This window comes from Corythoichthys intestinalis, chromosome 9, assembly GCF_030265065.1.
Source record: "Corythoichthys intestinalis isolate RoL2023-P3 chromosome 9, ASM3026506v1, whole genome shotgun sequence".
NCBI lineage: Eukaryota > Metazoa > Chordata > Actinopteri > Syngnathiformes > Syngnathidae > Corythoichthys > Corythoichthys intestinalis.
Genome location: NC_080403.1, coordinates 27600083 through 27622017, shown reverse-complemented (window position 1 = coordinate 27622017; position 21935 = coordinate 27600083). Strand labels below are relative to the sequence as shown.

General features: G+C 38.7%; 1 protein-coding gene and 1 long non-coding RNA gene across 10 annotated transcripts in view; one reads left to right on the top strand and one right to left on the bottom strand.

Moving 5' to 3' along the window:
- cadpsa (Ca2+-dependent activator protein for secretion a) overlaps positions 1–21935 on the top strand; it is a 162693-nt gene that overhangs the window by 54679 nt on the left and 86079 nt on the right. For 5 of the 9 annotated variants that reach the window (XM_057844979.1, XM_057844983.1, XM_057844981.1 and 2 more), the window contains exons 12-16: positions 3444–3580; positions 3662–3849; positions 15941–16042; positions 16134–16197; positions 17081–17204. In XM_057844979.1, coding sequence (XP_057700962.1) covers positions 3444–3580; positions 3662–3849; positions 15941–16042; positions 16134–16197; positions 17081–17204 — 615 coding nt within the window. Of the gene's footprint in view, positions 1–3443; positions 3581–3661; positions 3850–4138; positions 4310–15940; positions 16043–16133; positions 16198–17080; positions 17205–21935 lie in introns of all 9 variants that reach the window. The other 4 variants (XM_057844977.1, XM_057844975.1, XM_057844974.1 and 1 more) reach the window with 1 other exon arrangement.
- Positions 8443–10064, bottom strand: LOC130921285 (uncharacterized). Its single transcript, XR_009064325.1, has 2 exons — positions 9042–10064; positions 8443–8935 (listed from the first exon to the last, which is right to left on the bottom strand). It is a non-coding gene; the product is annotated as an uncharacterized LOC130921285 (long non-coding RNA).

The following is a 21935-nucleotide window of genomic DNA, read 5'->3' as shown; positions in this document are numbered from 1 at the left end:
AAAGTAGTACTGGTATTATGTATTTTAGCCTAATAACCTAATAAGGCCCATATATTCTTAACATTACTCAACTTTTTTTGTTTGCTTATTTTTACTTATTTATTGCACACCTGTGTTACACATTTCTTCCTCCATTTCCTCCTGTGTGGCAAACCAAGTGAGGGTGTACTATATGCTTCAAGTGACGTGTACCACAACAGTTCTGACGTTATTCTTGTTGTGCCATGACAGGTTATAAAATCAATAATCAATATAACACTGGAAGCATTAATTGGCACCAGAGAGGTTTGATTTTTCAAAAGGCCATTTTAATAATGGTCTTAAGTCAAGTCATACATAAAGTTTTACCATTTATCAGGCATGAAAATCTCTCTCCTTACGGCGAAAATCGCCGTTTTGAAGTAAACGGTGACCTACGTGAATTCTGTTGATCTGAGGAGAAAATTATTAAGGGGGAAGGTTCGGGAGATTTTTCTAATGTTGGACGCTTGGTATGCAAGCGGGGAAAGCGGCACAAAGCCAAAAAAGCGCACCAGAGTGGCCAAAACATTGCCTTATTTCAACAAAACAAAGGAGGGTACAATGTCGTGTCCTGTCTCTTCAATGCCAAGCGTGGCTGCATGTCGGCCGTGAATGAACTCCTAAAGCACCGTCACCCAGTTGTAATTTTGGAAGACGACAGGAGACAATTACAAGCTGGCTGATCGTAAGTCCGTCTAACTAACTAACGACATGTTTTATTGAAGTTGCTAAGCCTGCCGCGATATGCAATGAGTCCATTTATCGCATGGTAAATTAAAAAAAAGGGTGGTAATTTTCACGGCTGCGTTTTCTCACCATGTGCGCGCGTGCGCCCATACATTTGTGCGTGCGGGCTGAGGGCATTTAAGACTCCGGTTCTGTTCACAGATGTTTATTGGTCATCAACACGCAGTAGTATTAAAGTTCTGACATACAAAATGAGGAAACACATTTATATCAAACACTGTAAACGTTAGCATTGCTACATTGAGGCTAATGGGGAAAAAAGACAACCTACTTTAGCCTGCTATAAAACATTGGCAGTCTTCTCTAAAACGCAAACTTGCGGTTAAAAGGTGACACTTCAAACATGAAAAATCGCTGGTTAACAGCATTTGCAAACAGGAAAAAAAAAGACAAAAATTAGTGACACCACATGCAATGACAAAAAGAGCTTTTTTTGCGGAGTATAAAGCTTACAGTTGGCGGTTTAGCGAACGTACTTCCGGTGAACATTTAAAAAATAGAAGCGATTTCTGGAGTTAATCCGACATACTTCAGAATTCAGATTCTACACTAAGAATACCTTTAAAATCACACCCTTTATGAAAAATCTGATTGGCAATTAATAATTATTATACTACTATTATGTATAGTAGTATACTCTAATATCAATGCTAGATATTTTTTTAAGAATTGTTTTGAATCATGTTGGAAAGGCGAAGTCAGTGTTCTGAATCTATTTACATTCCATTTTTTGCACTAGTTAATGCTATCAGCATTTGATCTTGTTGTTTATTTGTGATTTATTGTTGTTATTTACGTGATTGTTTGTACTTTAATAAGGAATTTAAGTGTTAAAAAATGTTATTGTGAATTAATGAGCGTCATCAAAAATTTTATCGCTAAATTAGTTTAAAAAACGGGGGGGGGGGGGGGGGGGGGGATTATTAGATAAGTTGACTAATCGAAAAAATAGTCACTGACTAATCGGGAGAAAATTTGTCTTTTGGGACAGCCTTAGTTGTACAGTGTACCGGAACATATTTCCTCCACACCCTTCTCACCTTTTAAACCCCTGACCCATTTTCATGCCTGATTTATGCACTGGGGTGTGCCATCTAAAGCACCCCACGATTCGATTTGATTACGATTTAGGGTGCTATGATTCGATTATTGAACGATTGTCTTCACGGTATTAACGATGATCACAATTTTTAGTGTATCGTTCCCCCCTACCTTTCAGGATTTCTTCTTTCTTACTTTGCGGCTGCTTCATACTTTTAAGCAAGGTATACTTGCCAGTATTCATTAATTAAACCAACCAAACAAATTTATGTCCGTCAAGTGTTATTTCCAATCACTTAATGATCCAGCAGGAACAATGGAAAAATGCCTATACAACACAAAGCTGACCTTAAGCTGCTCTTTTTCACAAGAAGGTGCAAAAACATTAGCTGTTTGAAAGGCAGAACTTATTTCTCTCAACAATGCATTAACATTTACACTGGTGGAATGAATTCCACTTTTTCTGAAAAAAAAACAACAAAAAACAAAGTGCCTTTAGAAATAAGATACTTTAATCCATATACTTTTTTTTTCACAGATTGCTGTACTATTTCGCATGTTTGTAGTGTTACCGCTGTACTTAATCCTGGTTTTACACGTTCTACATATATAACTTTTGTACACCAACAAACAACGCACAAATGGATGTGGAAATACTCGCTAGCAAATTCTCTAATTAGCTTAGCACTCGGCTCTAACTGGTAACATATCAAAAACAGCAACTAAAAAGGCTAAACAGTGCAAGAGGGTTCGTGTACTCACCTCTTATCGACGCATACGGGACTTAGCAACACACTCAAGACATTTTTCAATTAACATGACGTGAAAATGCTGCTGGACAAGTGAAAGGCAAGGAGCAGTGAACTATTTCTCTTCCACTCTCGCTCCAAAAAAAAAATCAAAAAAACTTGCGCACAGAAGAGGACTCAAAGCGCAACCACCCGGAGCTTGCCTGTCTCATATACACATTTATTTTCAAGTCTCTTGTACAGGAGTACATCTCTCACTCAGTAATTTCCAATGCCGCCATCCCCACCTTGAGCATCCCTCAAGGTGTCCGGGCGACAGACGTATCCAGAATTTCGTTCTGCTAGCAGCGGTTGTCATTAGGTTATTAGGGAAAATCATAGTTTTTGAACATTTATGAATCGCAATCGAATTGTCACGTGTCGAATCTCGATGAATCTAATAAGCGATGTATTGGCACACCGCGAGTATGCACTTACCATCCAGATACATACTGTGGGTAAAAAAAAAAAAAAAAATGCTGGTCCAATTGCGTTGCTAATATGATGATAAAACTCATTAAAACTGTTTGTCTTCTTTCATAATATCATATTAATAATATTGTTTATAACAGTAATTCTGATTTTCTTTTTTTTTTTCCTTCTTCGTTCTTTTTACTTTCTTTCTTTCTTTCTTTCTTTCTTTCTTTCTTTCTTTCTTTCTTTCTTTCTTTCTTTCTTTCTTTCTTTCTTTCTTTCTTTCTTTCTTTCTTTCTTTCTTTCTTTCTTTCTTTCTTTCTTTCTTTCTTTCTTTCTTTCTTTCTTTCTTTCTTTCTTTCTTTCTTTCTTTCTTCCCTTTTTCTCTACCTTGGCCTCCTACCAACCTATTTGGATGGCCTCTTTGCACAGATGCTGATCGAGCCCAGAAGCATGGCATGGATGAGTTCATTTCAGCCAATCCTTGTAACTTTGATCATGCCTCCCTCTTTGAATTGGTCCAGCGCCTCACTTTGGATCACCGACTCAATGACTCTTACTCCTGTCTGGTAAGCAAATTGTAAAATGCAAGTTGGTCCTTGATTAACAAAGTGTCTCAGAGTTGTTTATGCTGTGTCTCCTACATTTAGGGCTGGTTTAGCCCTGGTCAAGTATTTGTCTTAGATGAATACTGCGCTCGCTACGGGGTTCGAGGCTGTCATCGCCACTTGTGTTACCTGGGTGACCTACTGGAGAGGGCGGAGAATGGAGCCATGATTGACCCAACCCTGTTACACTACAGCTATGCTTTCTGTGCTTCCCATGTCCATGGAAATAGGTACAAATACACTCGACAATGACAGTCGCTCCCCACACCAACACTGATGAATGTCTTCTCTAACAAATGAAATCGAAAACAGCGTATCTATATAACAGTTTGTATGCCTCAAAGTTTCACCCTTGTCAATTTTTATACGTTTGTATTGGTTCACACCTTGTATGATTGTATTTTAACTTTTCGTTTTTTTCTGTTTTCCCTTTCTTATTTCCTGTCTAACCTCCTAACCGTGTCCACTTTATAAAAATATACCTCACTGTCACCCGTAATAAAAATTAACCCTTGCTAGTCAGCGTGTGTCAGAGTTGTTAAACTGGCCAGTATCAGAGGCAGAACTACAGCAAGTGCTTTTCCCCTCTTCCCCTGAGCCTTCTCCCCAAAGCATTAGGAAAGAACTCAAAATAATAGAGTTCATGAAGAAAAGGGATCTCAGGTCCCCCTTTTTCTCAGGACCAAAAAGGTGAGTTACTATGTATTTTTGAGGAAAGATCTTATTTAATGTACACTGTGGAACAAAAGCTCAAAATGCCTGTGAAATTCTGACAGCTGTTTTTGCCATAATTACACGGTTTCTGGTTTTCCCTGCATTATATTGAGAGAAACCATAAAATGTTTATTGTCGAATCAACAACAAACGACTGTAAAAGAACTGTTTTTTATTTTATTTTATTATCTAATCATAGGCCGGGTTTAACTTTTGGGGCAGGGGGGGCACAACATGTTGATGACCCATAAACGCAGTGTCTGCAATAAAATTAACTTACAGGAATATTTATAATTATAAGCTGAAAATTAGCGTTTTTTGTTTACCATCATTTCTGAGGGGAATTTTAAATCAGGCTGCTTTGGACAGCTATAATTTTCGCCAAGATTGTCATCCATTGAATATGGTGCGCCCACCGGTGGTGGCTTTGTTGTACAATTAGCGTCTTTAGTTGGGCAAATTGAAACTCCACTCACCATTTTGGCGGTGCTCTCTGTCGTTTCATTGTCCACATTTTCAATCCTTGGTTGTTGCTCAGTAGTTGTTGTCGCTTTTGAAAGCTTGGTTTTGAAAAAAAATACAAATATCCATCTTGCCTCTTCGGTTCTCAGGTGGTTTTGGCTAACCAAAGCAAAGGATGCTAGTCACATGATCTGTTTGAAAAATAATTTTGACCCATTATAATTTTTTGTCATTCATTTTTGTTTTGTTATTGATTTACAACTTTTATAGACAATATTTTACCAGAAAACTCTTAATTTTAAAATCACATATAGAAAAGTCAACTACATTTAATGACTCTTTTCGGCCACCGGGGGGCCATGCCCCCCTATTAAACGCATTATCTACTTATGTATCTAATGTACAACTGTTATTTTATCTCGAATTATTGTAAAAGTACCTTGCCGTAACCATACTGATGTTGTTGATGTCACAGTGCTGCCTTGGTTGTTCTCCCCCTTCTCCAACTAGAGTTTGAAACCAAGCTGTCACTCTAGCAGTCAGGTGTGCTAACTACTGAGCCAACTTCACAGTCCTAACTTCACCTGCCATTACACTATTTGAAGCTCTCTGGGACCCATAATGTTTTAATAATCTACACGCAAAGCACATTTGAATTGAATTAATTGTGTGCGTATATACATTATAACTTTAGCTTAGGAGTTAACCGTTAGACGGCATCCCTGCTTCAGCCTGTAGTAGCACACTAGTTATAAAATGTGATAATAGGTTTATTTTATAACTAACTAAAATGTGTTAGTAAAAGAGCATGGACATCTCACAGTGTACAAATTTTCGAGGGGAAAAAACCAGCACCAGCTATTACAGGCCAACAGCTCCTTTCTACTGCTGGATAGCTTGTCACCAACAGGCAACTCGTAACCTAAAGGCAATAATAATTCCTCACTGCCCTCTACTGAAAAAAATATCTAACCTACAGAAGGCTGCCCTCTACTTTCTAACTCCTAACTATTATCCTGCAATTAATTAATCAGCCCTGATCGAAAAGATAAAAAAAAAAAAGGACTCCAAGAACCGTGTCGATACTAGCCCATGTGACATAGTAAAGCATCAATCGGGAGTGGATCTTTACTCCCCTTCCCTCCCGCTCCCAGAGAAAAAGGCTAGGTTCATACCGCAGGTCTTAATGCACAAATCCGATTATTTTGTCATATCTGTTTTTTGGCATGCCCGTTCAGACTGCCTTTGTCCACTGAGACCGTTCAAGTATCACGCATGCGCAGTAATTCGCTGTCCGAGATGCGCTGACAAAAATGACCCGCATGCGCAAGAGCATCAAAACAAATGTCCACACATGCTGTCTCAACGTCATTCAAAGGTGATCATATTTTGATTTCAAAAAAGAGGACACAAATAACAGACATAAATAATCCCCGTTTAATCTTATATTAAAAATGTATATGGATCGATAGCATGCACGCACTGTCCTTGCATTACACACACACATACGGACAGTTTGCCCTGACTCTCGGCCGTATAAGCAATCTTGAAATATTGCTCATATGCAGCAGAGAAAAAAAACAGGCATTCTCAGGCTTATCCCCAACCCATTTTATTTTTTTATGACTGTTGTCAAGCCTGAGCCTTCCCCAAAAGCCGTGTTCAAAGAAAGCTAGGTGCTAACGCACAGCTGCACCGCTACCGTAGCGCCCTGTCTCTCGCTCTCTTATTGATGACGTAATTGCTGCATGAATTCCGCTTTGGGAGACTTGACAGTTCAGACTGTCGCGACATTCTGGAAAAATGTGGTCCAGATCGGATTTTAACCACATACGAAAGTGACCCATATTGAATTTGAAATGGTCCACTTCTATGCGACTTGTCACGTTCAGACCGTCAAGTTAACCCTTGGGCGTTATTTTATCTTGACTAAATTCTTGTGATTTTGTCCAAAAAATGGCTTTTCCTTTGAAGTGTGATAACTAAGTCATTTCTGAATATTTTTTCACTTTCAGCCACTCAAAATGTTCAGTGGCGTCAGACCTATCTACACATATAAAGTTTTTTATTTTTTTTAATTTTTCAATGCCCCCTATGGACAATAATAGCAGCATTATCCGAATAGCAAAACTAACTATGCTGTATATATATAAAAAACAAAAGTCTCATTTGAATATTCCATATCACATAGTTAGAGGCTTGAATAAGTCGTTAAGTCATAACAACCGATTTTTTTATGCATGCCCAGTTTTTACACATTTGCAGTTTTCTCATTTACACTAAACTCTTGTGATTTAGTCCAAAAAATGGCTTTTCCTTTGAAGTGTGATAACTAAGTCATTTCTGAATATTTTTTCACTTTCAACCACTCAAAATCTTCAGTGGCATCAGACCTATCTACACATATATAGTTTTTTATTTTTTTTATTTTTCAATGCCCCCTATGGACAATAATAGCAGCATTATCCGAATAGCAAAACTAACTATGCTGTATATATATAAAAAACAAAAGTCTAATTTGAATATTCCATATCACATAGTTAGAGGCTTGAATAAGTCGTTAAGTCATAACAACCGATTTTTTTATGCATGCCCAGTTTTTACACATTTGCAGTTTTCTCATTTACACTAAACTCTTGTGATTTTGTCCAAAAAATGGCTTTTCCTTTGAAGTGTGATAACTAAGTCATTTCTGAATATTTTTTCACTTTCAACCACTCAAAATCTTCAGTGGCATCAGACCTATCTACACATATATAGTTTTTTATTTTTTTTATTTTTCAATGCCCCCTATGGACAATAATAGCAGCATTATCCGAATAGCAAAACTAACTATGCTGTATATATATAAAAAACAAAAGTCTAATTTGAATATTCCATATCACATAGTTAGAGGCTTGAATAAGTCGTTAAGTCATAACAACCGATTTTTTTATGCATGCCCAGTTTTTACACATTTGCAGTTTTCTCATTTACACTAAACTCTTGTGATTTTGTCCAAAAAATGGCTTTTCCTTTGAAGTGTGATAACTAAGTCATTTCTGAATATTTTTTCACTTTCAGCCACTCAAAATGTTCAGTGGCGTCAGACCTATCTACACATATAAAGTTTTTTATTTTTTTTTATTTTTCAATGCCCCCTATGGACAATAATAGCAGCATTATCCGAATAGCAAAACTAACTATGCTGTATATATATAAAAAACAAAAGTCTAATTTGAATATTCCATATCACATAGTTAGAGGCTTGAATAAGTCCACAAGTCGTAACAACCAATTTTTTTATGCACACCCACTTTTTACACAATTGCAGTTTTCTCATTTACATTCAACTCTTGTGATTTTGTCCAAAAAATGGCTTTTCCTTTGAAGTGTGATAACTAAGTTATTTCTGAATATGTTTTCATTTTCAACCACTCACAATGTTCAGTGGCATCAGACCTATCTAAACATATAGTTTTTTTGTTTTGGCCCCCTATGGACAATAATAGCAGCATTATCCTAATAGTAAAACTAACTATGCTATATAGGCTATATATAAATCAAACTAAAATATTTTATATTACATAATTACATCATTGGATAAGTAAAAGTCGTAACAATAGATTTTTTGTTTTAGAACAAGACTGTGACAACGTGACAATAACTGATTTGATGATAGAATTTATGTTAACAATTTTACAAAACATACATACAATATAACAGTTAACATAATAACAACATACACAATTCATGATGTGCACTTTGAGATTTGTTGTTCAAATGTAAAGTGCGTTATAAATAAAATGTATTATTATTTATTATTATGTTCGAAGCCCGAAGTGGCTTTGTGCAAAGGCCACATTGTTTGCGCTTGGACGGGGGTCCAGCTCGCTGCTCAACCAAGCCTTCGGCAGAAGGCGGTGGTTCCCGTTTTAGGACTTCTGGCCGAATTAGAGCCTTGCCAAGTTCCTCAAGAAATAGTCGGCGCTTGTAGCTTTTCTTCACGTTCCACTCAGGGTAGATCTCCGTGAACAGCACAAACGAGGGTAGATCTCCGTGAACAGCACAAACGCGCTGCATGACGAAATGTCCGGCATGTGAAAAAACACACATTGGCCACCTGAGTGCGCGCCGGCGGCAGGAGTATGTGCCTCAGGCCTGCAAAGCACAAGCGCACGCAACAATAACAGCTTTGATCTTTGATCAGCTTTTACAAGACAAACCTTGATATGCAAAACATTTGCTTACTCACTCTCGTCATTACCTCGATCGCCGTCATTTTCGTCATGCGCCTCAACGTGGTCATGTCCGTGCCCCCGCCTTCTGCTCCCCGCTTTCATCTCGTTATGTTGTCAACTATTTCCTAATCCTCGTCATCAAAGCCGTCCTCCTCCGGCATCGAAAGTCCGGAAGAATTTGTTCAATGTCTTCTGGGCTCTCCAAAGAAGCGTCCGAACAAAGGTCGTCGTCGTCGGAATCAGGATTTTCTAACACCATTCGAATCGTGTCCTGCGGTGAAATACTTCTCGCCGCCATCGATCATAAGTTGTGTTGGAAGAAATGCAAAATGGTGATCCTCGCGAGAACAGAGACTCCCAAAATGCCCAGAACCAATGAGAGTAAAGAAATTCAAACACCCAACCAATAAAAGTTGAAATTCAAACGACAACAATAAACACGTGGTTTTTTGTTTTGGTTTTTTGTTTTGGTTTTTTTGCATTTCCGGGAAGTACCTTTTTATTGTCTTGTGCAAACGTGCAAAATTGCAAATACGCATGCCCAAATAGACTGAAAGTGAGCTCAGACAACATTGACACCATTTTTTTTGTAAAGCCAACCGTCTTTATTGCATTAATTTTTGACCGATCTGAAGCTAGCTTCGCAAGAAAATTCATGTATTGGCCTATGGCTCCATCTAGTGACTTCTGGGTGTCAACACAAAAAAAATTTTATCTGCATGTTTTTGACTCGCCAAAGAAGCGATTGCATCAATAATCACGGAAAATGCATGATAAAACATCAGGTTTACAGCATATTAAAAATCATGATTTATAATGGGAGTCAATGAGCCAAAAAATGGCAAAATAACAAGAGTTTAGTGCAAATCTTCCCAGCCTGTTTGCAATAAGTTAGAAATTGCCGGATGGTGCCATTTCGAACTTCTACATGATTTAGTATCCTGCAGGAAATATCAGCTCCCTAGTGTATTTTTTCATATGCTTTTTTTCCTTTTAAACACAGAAAAAAACGAAAAAAGCCAAAAAATGGACAAATAACACCCAGGGGTTAATGCCTCACTAGAGTCGGAAAAACAATCGGCTTCGTCCATTACGACTTACGGTATGAACCTAGCCATATAGTCAGGGTGCACTTTTTTTTTTTTGCCCAGGTTCTCAGATGAGGACCTGGAGATGTGACTTGGTCCTCATTGAGCTTGAGAGCCGACCCGCCTGATGCAATAAAATTATGACAAGCTTTACTTAGAGCCAATTACCTTTAATTAATTATATTAACACTTAACACTTGATTAACATCAACTGGCACAACAAAATTGCCATTACTTTTAGTGAAATGTAAAGAAATACAGTAAACATAAAAGCACTAATTCAAAATAAAGGGCATTATGCGGCTCCCACATTAACCCAAGCCTTTGTAAAAGTGGGATGTTTGTGAAATGCGAGCAAAAACACGTTTGTCAGTGCATGGCGCTGTTCTTCATTATTAACTTTATTCCGCCACTTGACCATAGGGCAAGTGGGGTCCTGTCTGACACCGCCACATTGCCACATGCTCTGTTTTTTTTTGTTCTTTTCAAAGTTTAGATGGCTGAAATTATTTGACCCTATATAAAATGTGCTGCTCTTATCAGCGACATTGGGATTCTCACGGCATATTTTGGACCACATTTCCGTGCGAGCATCATTTGCTTCTAGCCATGGTATCTCCTGCAGCCACTTTTCAGCAAGTCCTTTTTTTCGATAGCTCCGGTGACGTCTCTGTCGTCTGTCTGTCTGTCTTTTGACGGGGGTGGGGGAACACGGAAATAATTACTCAGAGGGGCCTGCCTCTTTGACATTTTGAGAAGTGATTTTCTCGTGTCTGCTGCAAATACAGTGGTCAGCCATCGGTACGCAAAAGCATATGGAAGCCGTTGAGGGCCAGCGCGTTTGGCTACGTCCAGTATGCATGCGCGCATGCGGACCACTTATGTGCACCCCTGCATATAGTAGCCGAAGTCGAAGTGTTGGAAACATGGGATATTGGAATGTATAATTCTTTTGACGTGCCAATACACTTTTGACGCCATATAGCGTTGGCCCACGAAAATAAAACTACAAAAATGGACACGTCAGTCCTCTAGGTTTTTTAACACGGGTAAGAATCATCATTTATTTATGTGTTCCCACTCCCGCCCACTTCCATTGATTATTATTCTTGTCCTGTCCCAATCTCGGGATTAATAAAATTTTGACTCCTATCGCGCGGGAGTCCCGTGACCTGTGGAATTTCCCGAAATAATTCATGCTCTACTACATAGCAAATTTCAAGACGATTGGTTCATTTGGGTGCAATTAGACACACTCAAGTAGACAGATTGTCGGGGCCAGGATTAGCGATCAGGCAGCACAAATAGGATGTCAACATATCCACACTTACATGTGATTCACATAATACTGGGTTCCACACCTCACATTGCTGATTTATGTATGCTCCACCCCACCTAATCACAGTTCCTATTGACTCACCTCTCCTCCTCTTTCTTCTCGGTTATCAGGCCCTCCGACAGTGTCAACGGGTAAATATAATTAGCTAACAATAGCACCACTATGTTCATAGGTAGCATAGGCGTGTCATGTATTTCCGGTCGTTGTTTGTTCTTTTCCTCTTCTGTCTGCTTCCTTCCCTCTCTGTCCCCCTATAACTCCTTCCTGCTCGCTGCTTACTCCTAAAAAAAAAAAAACATAATGAGCAACCACAATGGGAGTATAACAAACTCCCATGTGATAGATTTATACTGTTTAGACCATAAGAACAAGTACAATTTCAAAATCAGTGTCCACAAGAAGAGGAAGAACAACAACAACCTGATTGGTGACTTGACAGGCCTTCTGCCTATTAAAAAAATATATATATCCTACTGCGAGCATTATAATGACATGCCTACTTGTGTGTCTTCCAATAAATTTTCCAAAACTGTGACATCCACACACATCAAGTGTGGCAAGTGAGGCCTAGCTAGCCAGTTCGTCCATATTGCCTTGAGGCGCAAGCATGACAGGTTGACAGGCTGTCACTTATGATGGCTGAACATTTCTGCTGCTGACATTGTTGCGCATGCCCACACAAAAAAGCCACACACCTCAACACTACCCACCCACAATTTCCCAAAACCATACTAGCGAATAGATGCCGATGCAGTAAGACGTGCTCAATTTCTCGGTCGCCTACTACCATGTCACAACTTGACTTATGTCCAGATTTGTGTCAGTTCCATTTCCCTGTAATCATCACATGAATTAATGACATCTTGAATGTCATGTAAATAACATTTGTTGATAATAATACAAAATGATGATTGTTATGAGGTTTTGTTTTAGGACAGCTCAAAGCAGCATTTTTTGGCAGATGTGCCAACTGTGGTCTTTTTTTGATGGAGTAATTTTCTGGTAGAAATCTAACTTAGGGTTTGTTTGAAAACAAAATATTGCGTTGAAATCATTGTATTAGAAGGAACATTATCAAAATTGTATTCAGTATCACAAAAATTTAAATAAAGTAATTCATGTTGCGGTTGGAATGAATTGATATGAATTACTGTATTTACCTGGATGAAATGTGTTATATATTTTATTACCTGTAGTAATATTTGGTTAGTTGTCTGTCTCTGCGGTGACTTTACTTGGCTTCGCTGAAACTGTGAATCCATCAGGTTATACAAACATAAGGAAGCTAATGATGAACAACATGCTGCTACTGTTGCTGCTGCAGCAAAAAAAGATTCAAGTCCTAATTAGTGTGAAACGTTCCTGTTGTCATTAAAGTGTACATGTAAAAGGTGAAGATGTTTTATATTGTGTATTTCTGTAATGGCACACCATCACCAATAACAGTTTTGCCACTTTATGTATTTAGGAAAGGCTATACATAGGCTCACCATAAGTTAATATAATTACAATTTAGGGAACCTACTATAAATAGATCCATTCATTCATTTTTTTTATTGGAGGACCAAAATCTACCCTTTTTTATGTGATGTCAAGGCACTCCTACAGCAAACAATTGCAAATTAAACAACATTCATGTTATTTATTCATGTTTTAGTACCAATGAACGCAGCCACTCACCTTAGGTCATGTTCTCTTAATTTTTCAGTTATAGAAGTCTACAGGTGTCAGTGACAAGTCTTTTGAAATGTTCATTAAAGTTAAAAAAAAACAACAACAAAAAAGGTGTCTGGATGAGTCTTTTAAAATGTTCATAAAAGTTAAAAAAAAAAAAAAAAGTGTCTGGATAAGGTACTACTTGATGCCAAGCATGCTTGTACACTTTGATATCAAATAACAGACTAATGAAACACTCCATTGTGACTTACCAACACTCTCTCCTAAATACGTGCGTGGTTTCCCGTTGTCCAGTGAAAGGACATGTCAAAAAGAGGTGGGGGTCGGCAGGGGGTGATGGATAGAGGGTGTGTCATGTCTCCTGCTTCTCATCATACTGTCACAGCCACCAGTCCAGTGCCTCTGCTGTCACATGCACTCTGCTCACACTCCATCCAGGCCCAACCATGTCACATAGGATAAACACTGTCACGACGCACATAGTCACAGATGCACACCTGCTTTACTGGCCCTATGTATTAACAATGAAATAAAACTTCACATCCAAATATGTTATATTTCAGATGGCAAATGGCAGGGAAATTGTGTCTTCAATGGCTACTTGCAAGGAGTTGCGTGAAGTGTGTACAGATGCATACGATAACTTATGAAGTTGCCAGGTCTAAGCTGCCCTGGACATTAAAAGAGGACACAAAATAAGGAATGAGAAATCACACATCTTAGGTTCGTTGCTCACGAGGAGAACTGAGTGGAACAATCTCCACACCAGTTTTGCCAAACACCTCTTTTTTCTCTCTTTTATTCCCTTAGGGTGGTCCCTAGTTACACAATTATGTTGCAACACTTAAGGGAGGAAAACACAAGTTCAACATCTCATTGATCTTGTTTGTGAGTGGGTGTGAGCGTGTACAGTGGGGCAAATAAGTATTCAGTCAACCACCAATTGTGTAAGTTCTCCTACTTGAAAAGATTACAGAGGCCTGGAATTGTCAACATGGGTAAACCTAAACCATGAGAGACAGAATGTGGGGAAAAAAACTGAAAATCACATTGTTTGATTTTTAAAGATTTTATTTTCAAATTACAGTGGAAAATAAGTATTTGGTCACCTACAAACAAGCAAGATTTCTGGCTGTAAAAGAGGTCTAACTTCTTCAAACGGGTTCAAACGAGGTCTAACGAGGCTCCACTCGTTACCTGTATTAATGGCACCTGTTTTAACTCGTTATCGGTATGCAAGACACCTGTCCTCAACCTCAGTCAGTCACACTCCGAACTCCACTATGGCTGTCGTGGGACACCAGAGACAAAATTGTAGACCAACACCAGAGACAAAATTGTAGACCTGCACCAGGCTGAGAAGACTGAATCTGCAATAGGTAAAATGCTTGGTGTAAAGAAATCAACTGTGGGAGCACTTATTAGAAAATGGAAGACCACTGATAATCTCCCTCAATCTGGGGCTCCATGCAAGATCTCACCCCGTGGCGTCAAAATGATAACAAGAACGGTGATCAAAAATCCCAGAACCACACGGGGGGACCTAGTGAATAACCTACAGAGAGCTGGGACCACAGTAACAAAGGCTACTATCAGTGACACAATGCGCCGCCAGGGACTCAAATCCTGCACTGCCAGACGTGTCCCCCTAATGAAGCAAGTGCACGTCCAGGCCCGTCTGCGGTTCGCTAGAGAGCATTTGGATGATCCAGAAGAGGACTGGGAGAATGTGTTATGGTCAGATGAAACCAAAATAGAACTTTTTGGTAGAAACACAGGATCTCGTGTTTAGAGGAGAAAGAATACTGAATTGCATCCGATAACACCATACCCACTGTGAAGCATGGGGGTGGAAACATCATGCTTTGGGGCTGTTTTTCTGCAAAGGGACCAGGACGAATGGGGCCATGTATCGAGAGATTTTGAGTGAAAATCTCCCTCCATCAGCAAGGGCATTGAAGATGAGAGGTGGCTGGGTCTTTCAGCATGACAATGATCCCACACACACAGCCAGGGCAACAAAGGAGTGGCTTCGTAAGAAGCATTTCAAGGTCCTGGAATGGCCTAGCCAGTCTCCAGATCTCAACCCTATAGAAAATCTGTGAAGGGAGTTGAAAGTCCGTGTTACCCAACGACAGCCCCAAAACATCACTGCTCTATAGGAGATCTGCATGGAGGAATGGGCCAAAATACCAGCAACAGTGTGTGAAAAGCTTGTGAAGAGTTACAGAAAACATTTGGCCTCCGTTATTGCTAACAAAGGGTACATATTGAGATGAATTTTTGGTATTGACCAAATACTCATTTTCCACCATGATTTGCAAATAAATTCTTTAGAAATCAAACAATGTGATTTTCTGTCTCTCATGGTTGAGGTTTACCCATGTTGACAATTACAGGCCTCTCTAATAGTTTCAAGTGGGAGAACGTGCACAATTAGTGGTTGACTAAATACTTCTTTGCCCAACTGTATGTGAGTCTGTATGTTTGTTATCTTATTACCCCGAAACCAACAATAGAACACAAACGTGTCGTATCGCTTTGTGCTCAAGGTGCAGTACTTGTTTTCCGAGTCACCACTTGACCAAGTTGCCTCGTCTTTGCCCTTTTTCTTCTAACTTACTTATAGCTCATCAAGAAACACAAATATATATGAGCAAATAAGCGCTTTTTCACCAACAGAAATCATTAAAGATCTCACCATGGTTAGAATTTTTAGTGCTCAATTGGTGTGAGCTCTCCAGTGCTTACCATTATAACTTTCCCTATGTAAGTGAATGCTTGCCTTTGTTGGCCTTCAACCGTTTCTCTCATGTTTCAGACCGGATGGAATTGGTACTGTAACTGTGGAGGAAAAAGAGCGTTTTGAGGAGATCAAAGAAAGGCTTCGAGTGCTATTGGAAAACCAGATTACTCATTTCAGGTAACAGATAGAAAACAGTTATATGGTGCTCATAATAAATCTAATTACAGTACTATTATTGATTAGCCAACACTTTAATTCCCTCTAACAGGTACTGCTTTCCATTTGGACGACCAGAGGGTGCACTGAAAGCGACTCTATCTTTGCTTGAAAGGGTAAGTGATTTAAGATAAAAATTTGTTGGTATTCAATAAAATTCTAAACAGTTCTATTTTCATTCTGTGAAATGAAAATTAAATTTAAATATTGAATAAAACATTGTTTTTTTTTCTACACTTATTTATTTTATTTATGTATTTTTTTTTTTACATTTACGGTAAAGTTCTGGAAGCTGTGGTTGCCAGAATGTTGCCATTAGAAAAAGAAAGGGAAACTGTACGCATAATAACGGTATAGCGCTTAAGTGACTGTAAATTTTAAGGTGGATTTTTGTTTTAACATAAAATCATGGCATTGAAAATGTAATATGACATTTTATACTGATATGATATGTAGCCCGTTTTGATGGATTCCAATCCACACCTTTATCTTGACAGTCAAAAGTGCTAACTATTGCGCTACTGCAGACCAGTTGGAGGAAGTACTGTTCGTGTAGAATGTTAGGAAAACATGACTCCCTGAGACATTCAAAGAGTGTCATGGCAGCGGAAGCAAGACTGTGCTGTTGGCTCACTAGTCAGCACACCTGACTGTCAGAGTGACAGCATGGGTTCAAACTCCAGAAGTGGGGGAACAGGATAGGGAGTATTGTGATGTCAAAACCATCAGACCGGTTATACATACATACTTTTCTAATAGTACTAATAGTAACTAATTTGATAATGAACAATAAACGTTTTCAAAACAATTCACCAAATTTTTCAAGGGTAAAATTCTAGCAATCAATGTTGCCAGTATTTTACCATGTAGTCATGTGTTTACAGTGTCATCATGTGAGGACAATAGTCAAATTTTTTAAAAATGTATTCAAAATTATCTCTGATCATTTTTGTTTTTGTTGTTGTTTCATCTTATATTTTTCTACTTCATTCCCATCAGGTTTTGATGAAAGATGTTGTCACCCAAGTTCCACAAGAGGAGGTAAAATCTGTAATTCGTAAGTGTCTGGAGCAAGCAGCTCTGGTCAATTACCAGCGCCTGTCCGAGTATGCTAAACTGGAAGGTAAGATACAAATACTTCACTGCTACCACTGAGGTGAATTGTCACTTTTCAACTTTGAAAATATACTTATAAAACCTCTTTCCTTGCTCAGAACAACAACTTTTGATTCAAATGGTAGGAGCAGACTAGATGAATCATTATCAATAATTGAAAGGCTAAAATGGGGAGATGTTTTTATTTTATATATATATATATATACATATATATATATATATATATATATATATTATTTTTTGTTTTTAAATTACAAGGCTATGTGACATTGTAATAATTTACATTATTATTCTTATTTTTATTATTGTTGTTGTTGGAGCAGTTTTTGTTTGATTTAATGCAATACCACCACTAGGGAATTGATGACATCGTCATTACGTACGCCCATAAAAATGACGAGTGCCATGCAGGTGTGGGAACGCTGGTCGGATACGGTTTTCAACTGCACACATCATATGAAAGGAATATAATGTAGACTACTGCAGATTTGCGTGTTTTGTTTTGAATTTTTGAAAAACACGAAGTTCATGTTTTTTATTTGACCTCACGACATTACGTTTGGATTGAAATGACAATGACTAGATTAGTCCTTGACTTTTTGACACATGGATGGCAATCAAGACGCTGTTAAAACTAGTTTAGCATGGGGGAGTTAAAGGACTACTGAATACCTGCAACAGCACAGATGGCCAACCTCCGGAGGTACACAGTCATCAGATTTCAGTGGTAAATCGAGACACTCTTGTGAAACAGAGCATTACTCACGTCTTTCCAGAAAAGTCAGTAGAGGACAAAGGGTTCATGAACATCATGTCCTCCTCGGTTGAATGGAGGAATGGACATTATCTGATTAAGCTTCTGTTCAAGAAGGCAATTATCTCTATACATAACAATGACGAGCTGGTGGAGTACTTAGCCAAGAGCTTGAAAAGAAAGTTATAAAAAAACTTAGATTTTTATCAGGAGTATACAAATTTTCACAAAGATGACATCAATAAAAGTTCTACGGAAGTTTTGCCACACTATCAGTTGATGCAGGAAGAGGGGAAAGTTTGGTATCGCCTCATCATGGCATGCACAAACTGCAAGAGCCATCACAGAGTATAGGAAGACTGTAAATCTGTTTGGCGCAAGGTGTTCCTCAAGCTGCGCCATCTACGCTTTGAAAAGGACTGCTGAAGACAAGGAGAAGTTCTCCAAGAAAGCTGTATGGCTGCAGCTCTCGTTATCCTCCTCACCACTGGAGGCAGGTTCTGCAGTGACAAAACATTAATAAAAGTATGCAGTTCAACGGCATCAGTCGGCACTGTCACAGTCCTCACAAGCATAGGCAGAGCTCCTCGCCCTGCTGCTGCGTTTCCTTCGTGCTGTGACACTCCTCAGACAAGGCCTCCATCTGGTCCACAGCAGCTCTGCCTGGCCCCTTGTTTCCTCTTCTCTCCTCTTTCCCCTTAGTACGCTAATTGGTATTGATTATGCTGGAAGAACTCAAAAACCAAACACACTACAAACAAGCAAAGCAAGCATACAATCAAAATTACTCATTACACAAAAACAAGGAACATTCCAAAATTATATTACCATACTTCCACCATGTGACAGTTAGAGCTGTTGACCACAAATCACCTTCAACTATTTAAAGTGCAACCCTTGGTCCCACCTGGACTTTTCAAGTAAACTCATAACTCAGACGACATTGACATCAGGTGCAATACATATTAGATCGTTTCTGGTCCAGATGGGTAAAAGAATATTTTTCATTCATGCAAGAACGTTACACATGGCAGCTGAAGGAATTTTTGTCCAAGAGGTGTTATGTTAATTACTGATGCCTGCTTTCCAAGAGGGTGTTGGTTTACCGCCTGAGTGGTAAATACAAACCTTTATCGAAGCGTAATTGTGAGGACGATCAGACAACTAGTCGTAAGGAGAGACCGTTTAGCAAGATCTGTCTGCTGGTTCTGGCCAGCCAGTGAAGACCCACTCTGACACACCCTCACCAAAGCGCGACAGACCTTTTTTTTTTTGTTTGTTTGTTTGAATGCTCCTAATATTAGATTTTTTTTTTTTTTTTTGATTTTTTGCTTTGCCCATAATAATAGGGGCCACTTTGTTGGAGCAGTTTTTATGTTGGTTTAGGGCAGTGCTTCTCAATTATTTTCTCTTACGCCCCCCCAAGGAAGACGTAAATGTTTCGCGCCCCCCCCAACTCTTTGCCGCCACTGTAAATAGTATCATTTGTCTATAATATTACTATTATAAGTACGCCTCAGCCTAACATTGTGTCCTTTTTTTCTATTAAAGAAAAAATGTAACATAGATCAACTTATAATAAAGTATAACTTTATTAACATTGTTTTGCTTGTAACAGAAAAGACTTAACGCGTATCAATTTGCCTGAAGTAAAAAATAAATAAAAAAAATAAAAAAGTCACATCCAAACTGTAAAAATACACTCGAGGTACATTTTTGACCATTTGATACTGAAAAATAAAATGTAATAAAATCAGTAAATAATAACAAATTCAAATTGATTAGAAACATTTACTCTTCAAGACAACATGCCAAAAAAATTTGACCAAAAAAAACAAAACTGAATAGAGGGGGGGGGGGGGGGTGTCTTTGGACAGAAGGAAAGTTTTTATTTTCGCTGATTCACCGCAGTGCTCACTGGTTTCCTGATATAACACTGACAAAGCGGGACGATAGTGACAACTGGCAATATTCGGCACGTTTTCGCTGAAAAACAATCAAGCGGCTTATCAATGAGATTGAGGTCTAATGTCTTTAAGTGGCGTTTTAACTGATTTGGCTTCAGACTCTCCGCTATAATCATTTTTAGACTCAGCAAACCGTGGTCTTTCCTCATTTCCCACTATATTAAAAGTCAAAGCCAAAAGGCAAACGGCCCGAAAAAAGCGCATTCTCGGCGGCCGAGGGAGAACCGTAGGTGAGGGCGGTGGTCGTGACGATCCCAAGCCGAAAACGGCACTTCTCGGCCGGACACGTGAGAACCGGTGAAGACAGTGGGTCGCTGCGTGAGTCCAGCTCTTCATCAGTCTCTTCCGTGTGCTCTTGCTTACCTTCAAAAATACTGCATGCACTTTGAAAATGAGAGCGCCACTGCCACCCACGGAGTGGATGTGCAAGTACACTTTATTGTAGTACGGCCAAAAAAAACAAAAAACAAAACGCATGTTCCCCGAGGTCACTCGCGCCACCCCTGGCATCGCTCTGCGCCCCCCTGGGGGGGCGCGCCCCACCATTTGAGAAGTACTGGTTTAGGGCATGTGCGCGCATATCAATGACAAGTGCCGCACAGCTATGAGAACGGGGTGGGATACTGTTTTCAACAACACAAATCACATGAAATGAATTAAATGTGGACTACCACAAATTCTAATGTTGTTTTTGTTTTGAAATTTTGAAAAACACAAAGTTCATTTTCTAATTAGACCTCATGTTACGACTTTTGGACTGAAATGACTATGACTAGATTAGCCCTTGACTGTTTGACAACACGAACTGTTTGACACCACAGAACACTATTTCACTATTAACACCACAAGTTCCATAAACTCCTGTCAAACAATAACTTCAACTCATGGTGAGTGCACGTTAAAAATCTTTTATAAGTATATTGTTGAAACTTGTGAGAATTAGTATTAGGTACAATAAGTTTTTTCTTCACAATGTCTCCAATTATTTACTACTGTCTTATATGTTTTTGTAAAAAGTATCAAGTGCCATATATATACTTTATACTCCTCATGGCTGTACTTTTAACAGCCACAAATAAACAGTAAGTAAAAATGCATTCAATTCTCTACTATTCCCCTTGCTGGCTTCTACCATGTCTCAGCTTCTGTTGAGTCAGCTGAGTCCAACATTGGCAGTATCTCTCTTTGATCATCCTTACAGTTGTACAGATGCTCCCCTCCCTTTGCCTTGCTCTCTGATGACCATACTCACCTCTCCCTTCTCTTTGTCTATTGGTACTAGATCCCCATTTCATGGTGTTTAACAACAAGAAGACTAATAAACAAACCTTTATTACAGCTCCTATTTGTGTTGGAGCAGGCTTTCTTTAGTAGACATCTTAAATATAATGAATGAATGAATACGTAAATATAAAGATGGCAATATAGTGTAAAGCGCTTTGAGCGCCTTGAAAGGTGGAAAAGCACTATATAAGTATAACACCATTTACCATTTATAATCCTTATCCTTAATCTCAACAAGAAACACACATCATCGTTTAACAGTTTCTCAACACAAACTTGTCAAGAAAAAATGGCGAGTCGATAAAATAAACACCCATGAATAATTAACAGTATGTTTTTAATTCCTAGTAGCACTGAGTGATGTGTCTAAACGAGCTATAATTTACATTTGATACAGGTGTTATGACGTTTTCCTGTGGAGTTTTCATACATAGTAAGGCAAGGCAAGTTAGGGCAAAACACATTTACTGTACTTGTGTAGCACTATTCAACACAAGGCAATTCAAAGTGCTTTACATCAAAAACACAAACAAAATCATATAGAAAACACAGTAACATTTGTTTTTTCAGCAGTGTTTATTACTCCTCCATTGCAGTTTGAATTTTATTTATATCCAGTAAGTCAATGTGTCAGTGGACAGATGCTTCTTATTTTAAAGCAAGTATGGCATCTTCTTACAGTAGTCTCAGCTGCCTTCCGCAAAAGTTCTACAGAAGCTCATTTTCATTGTTT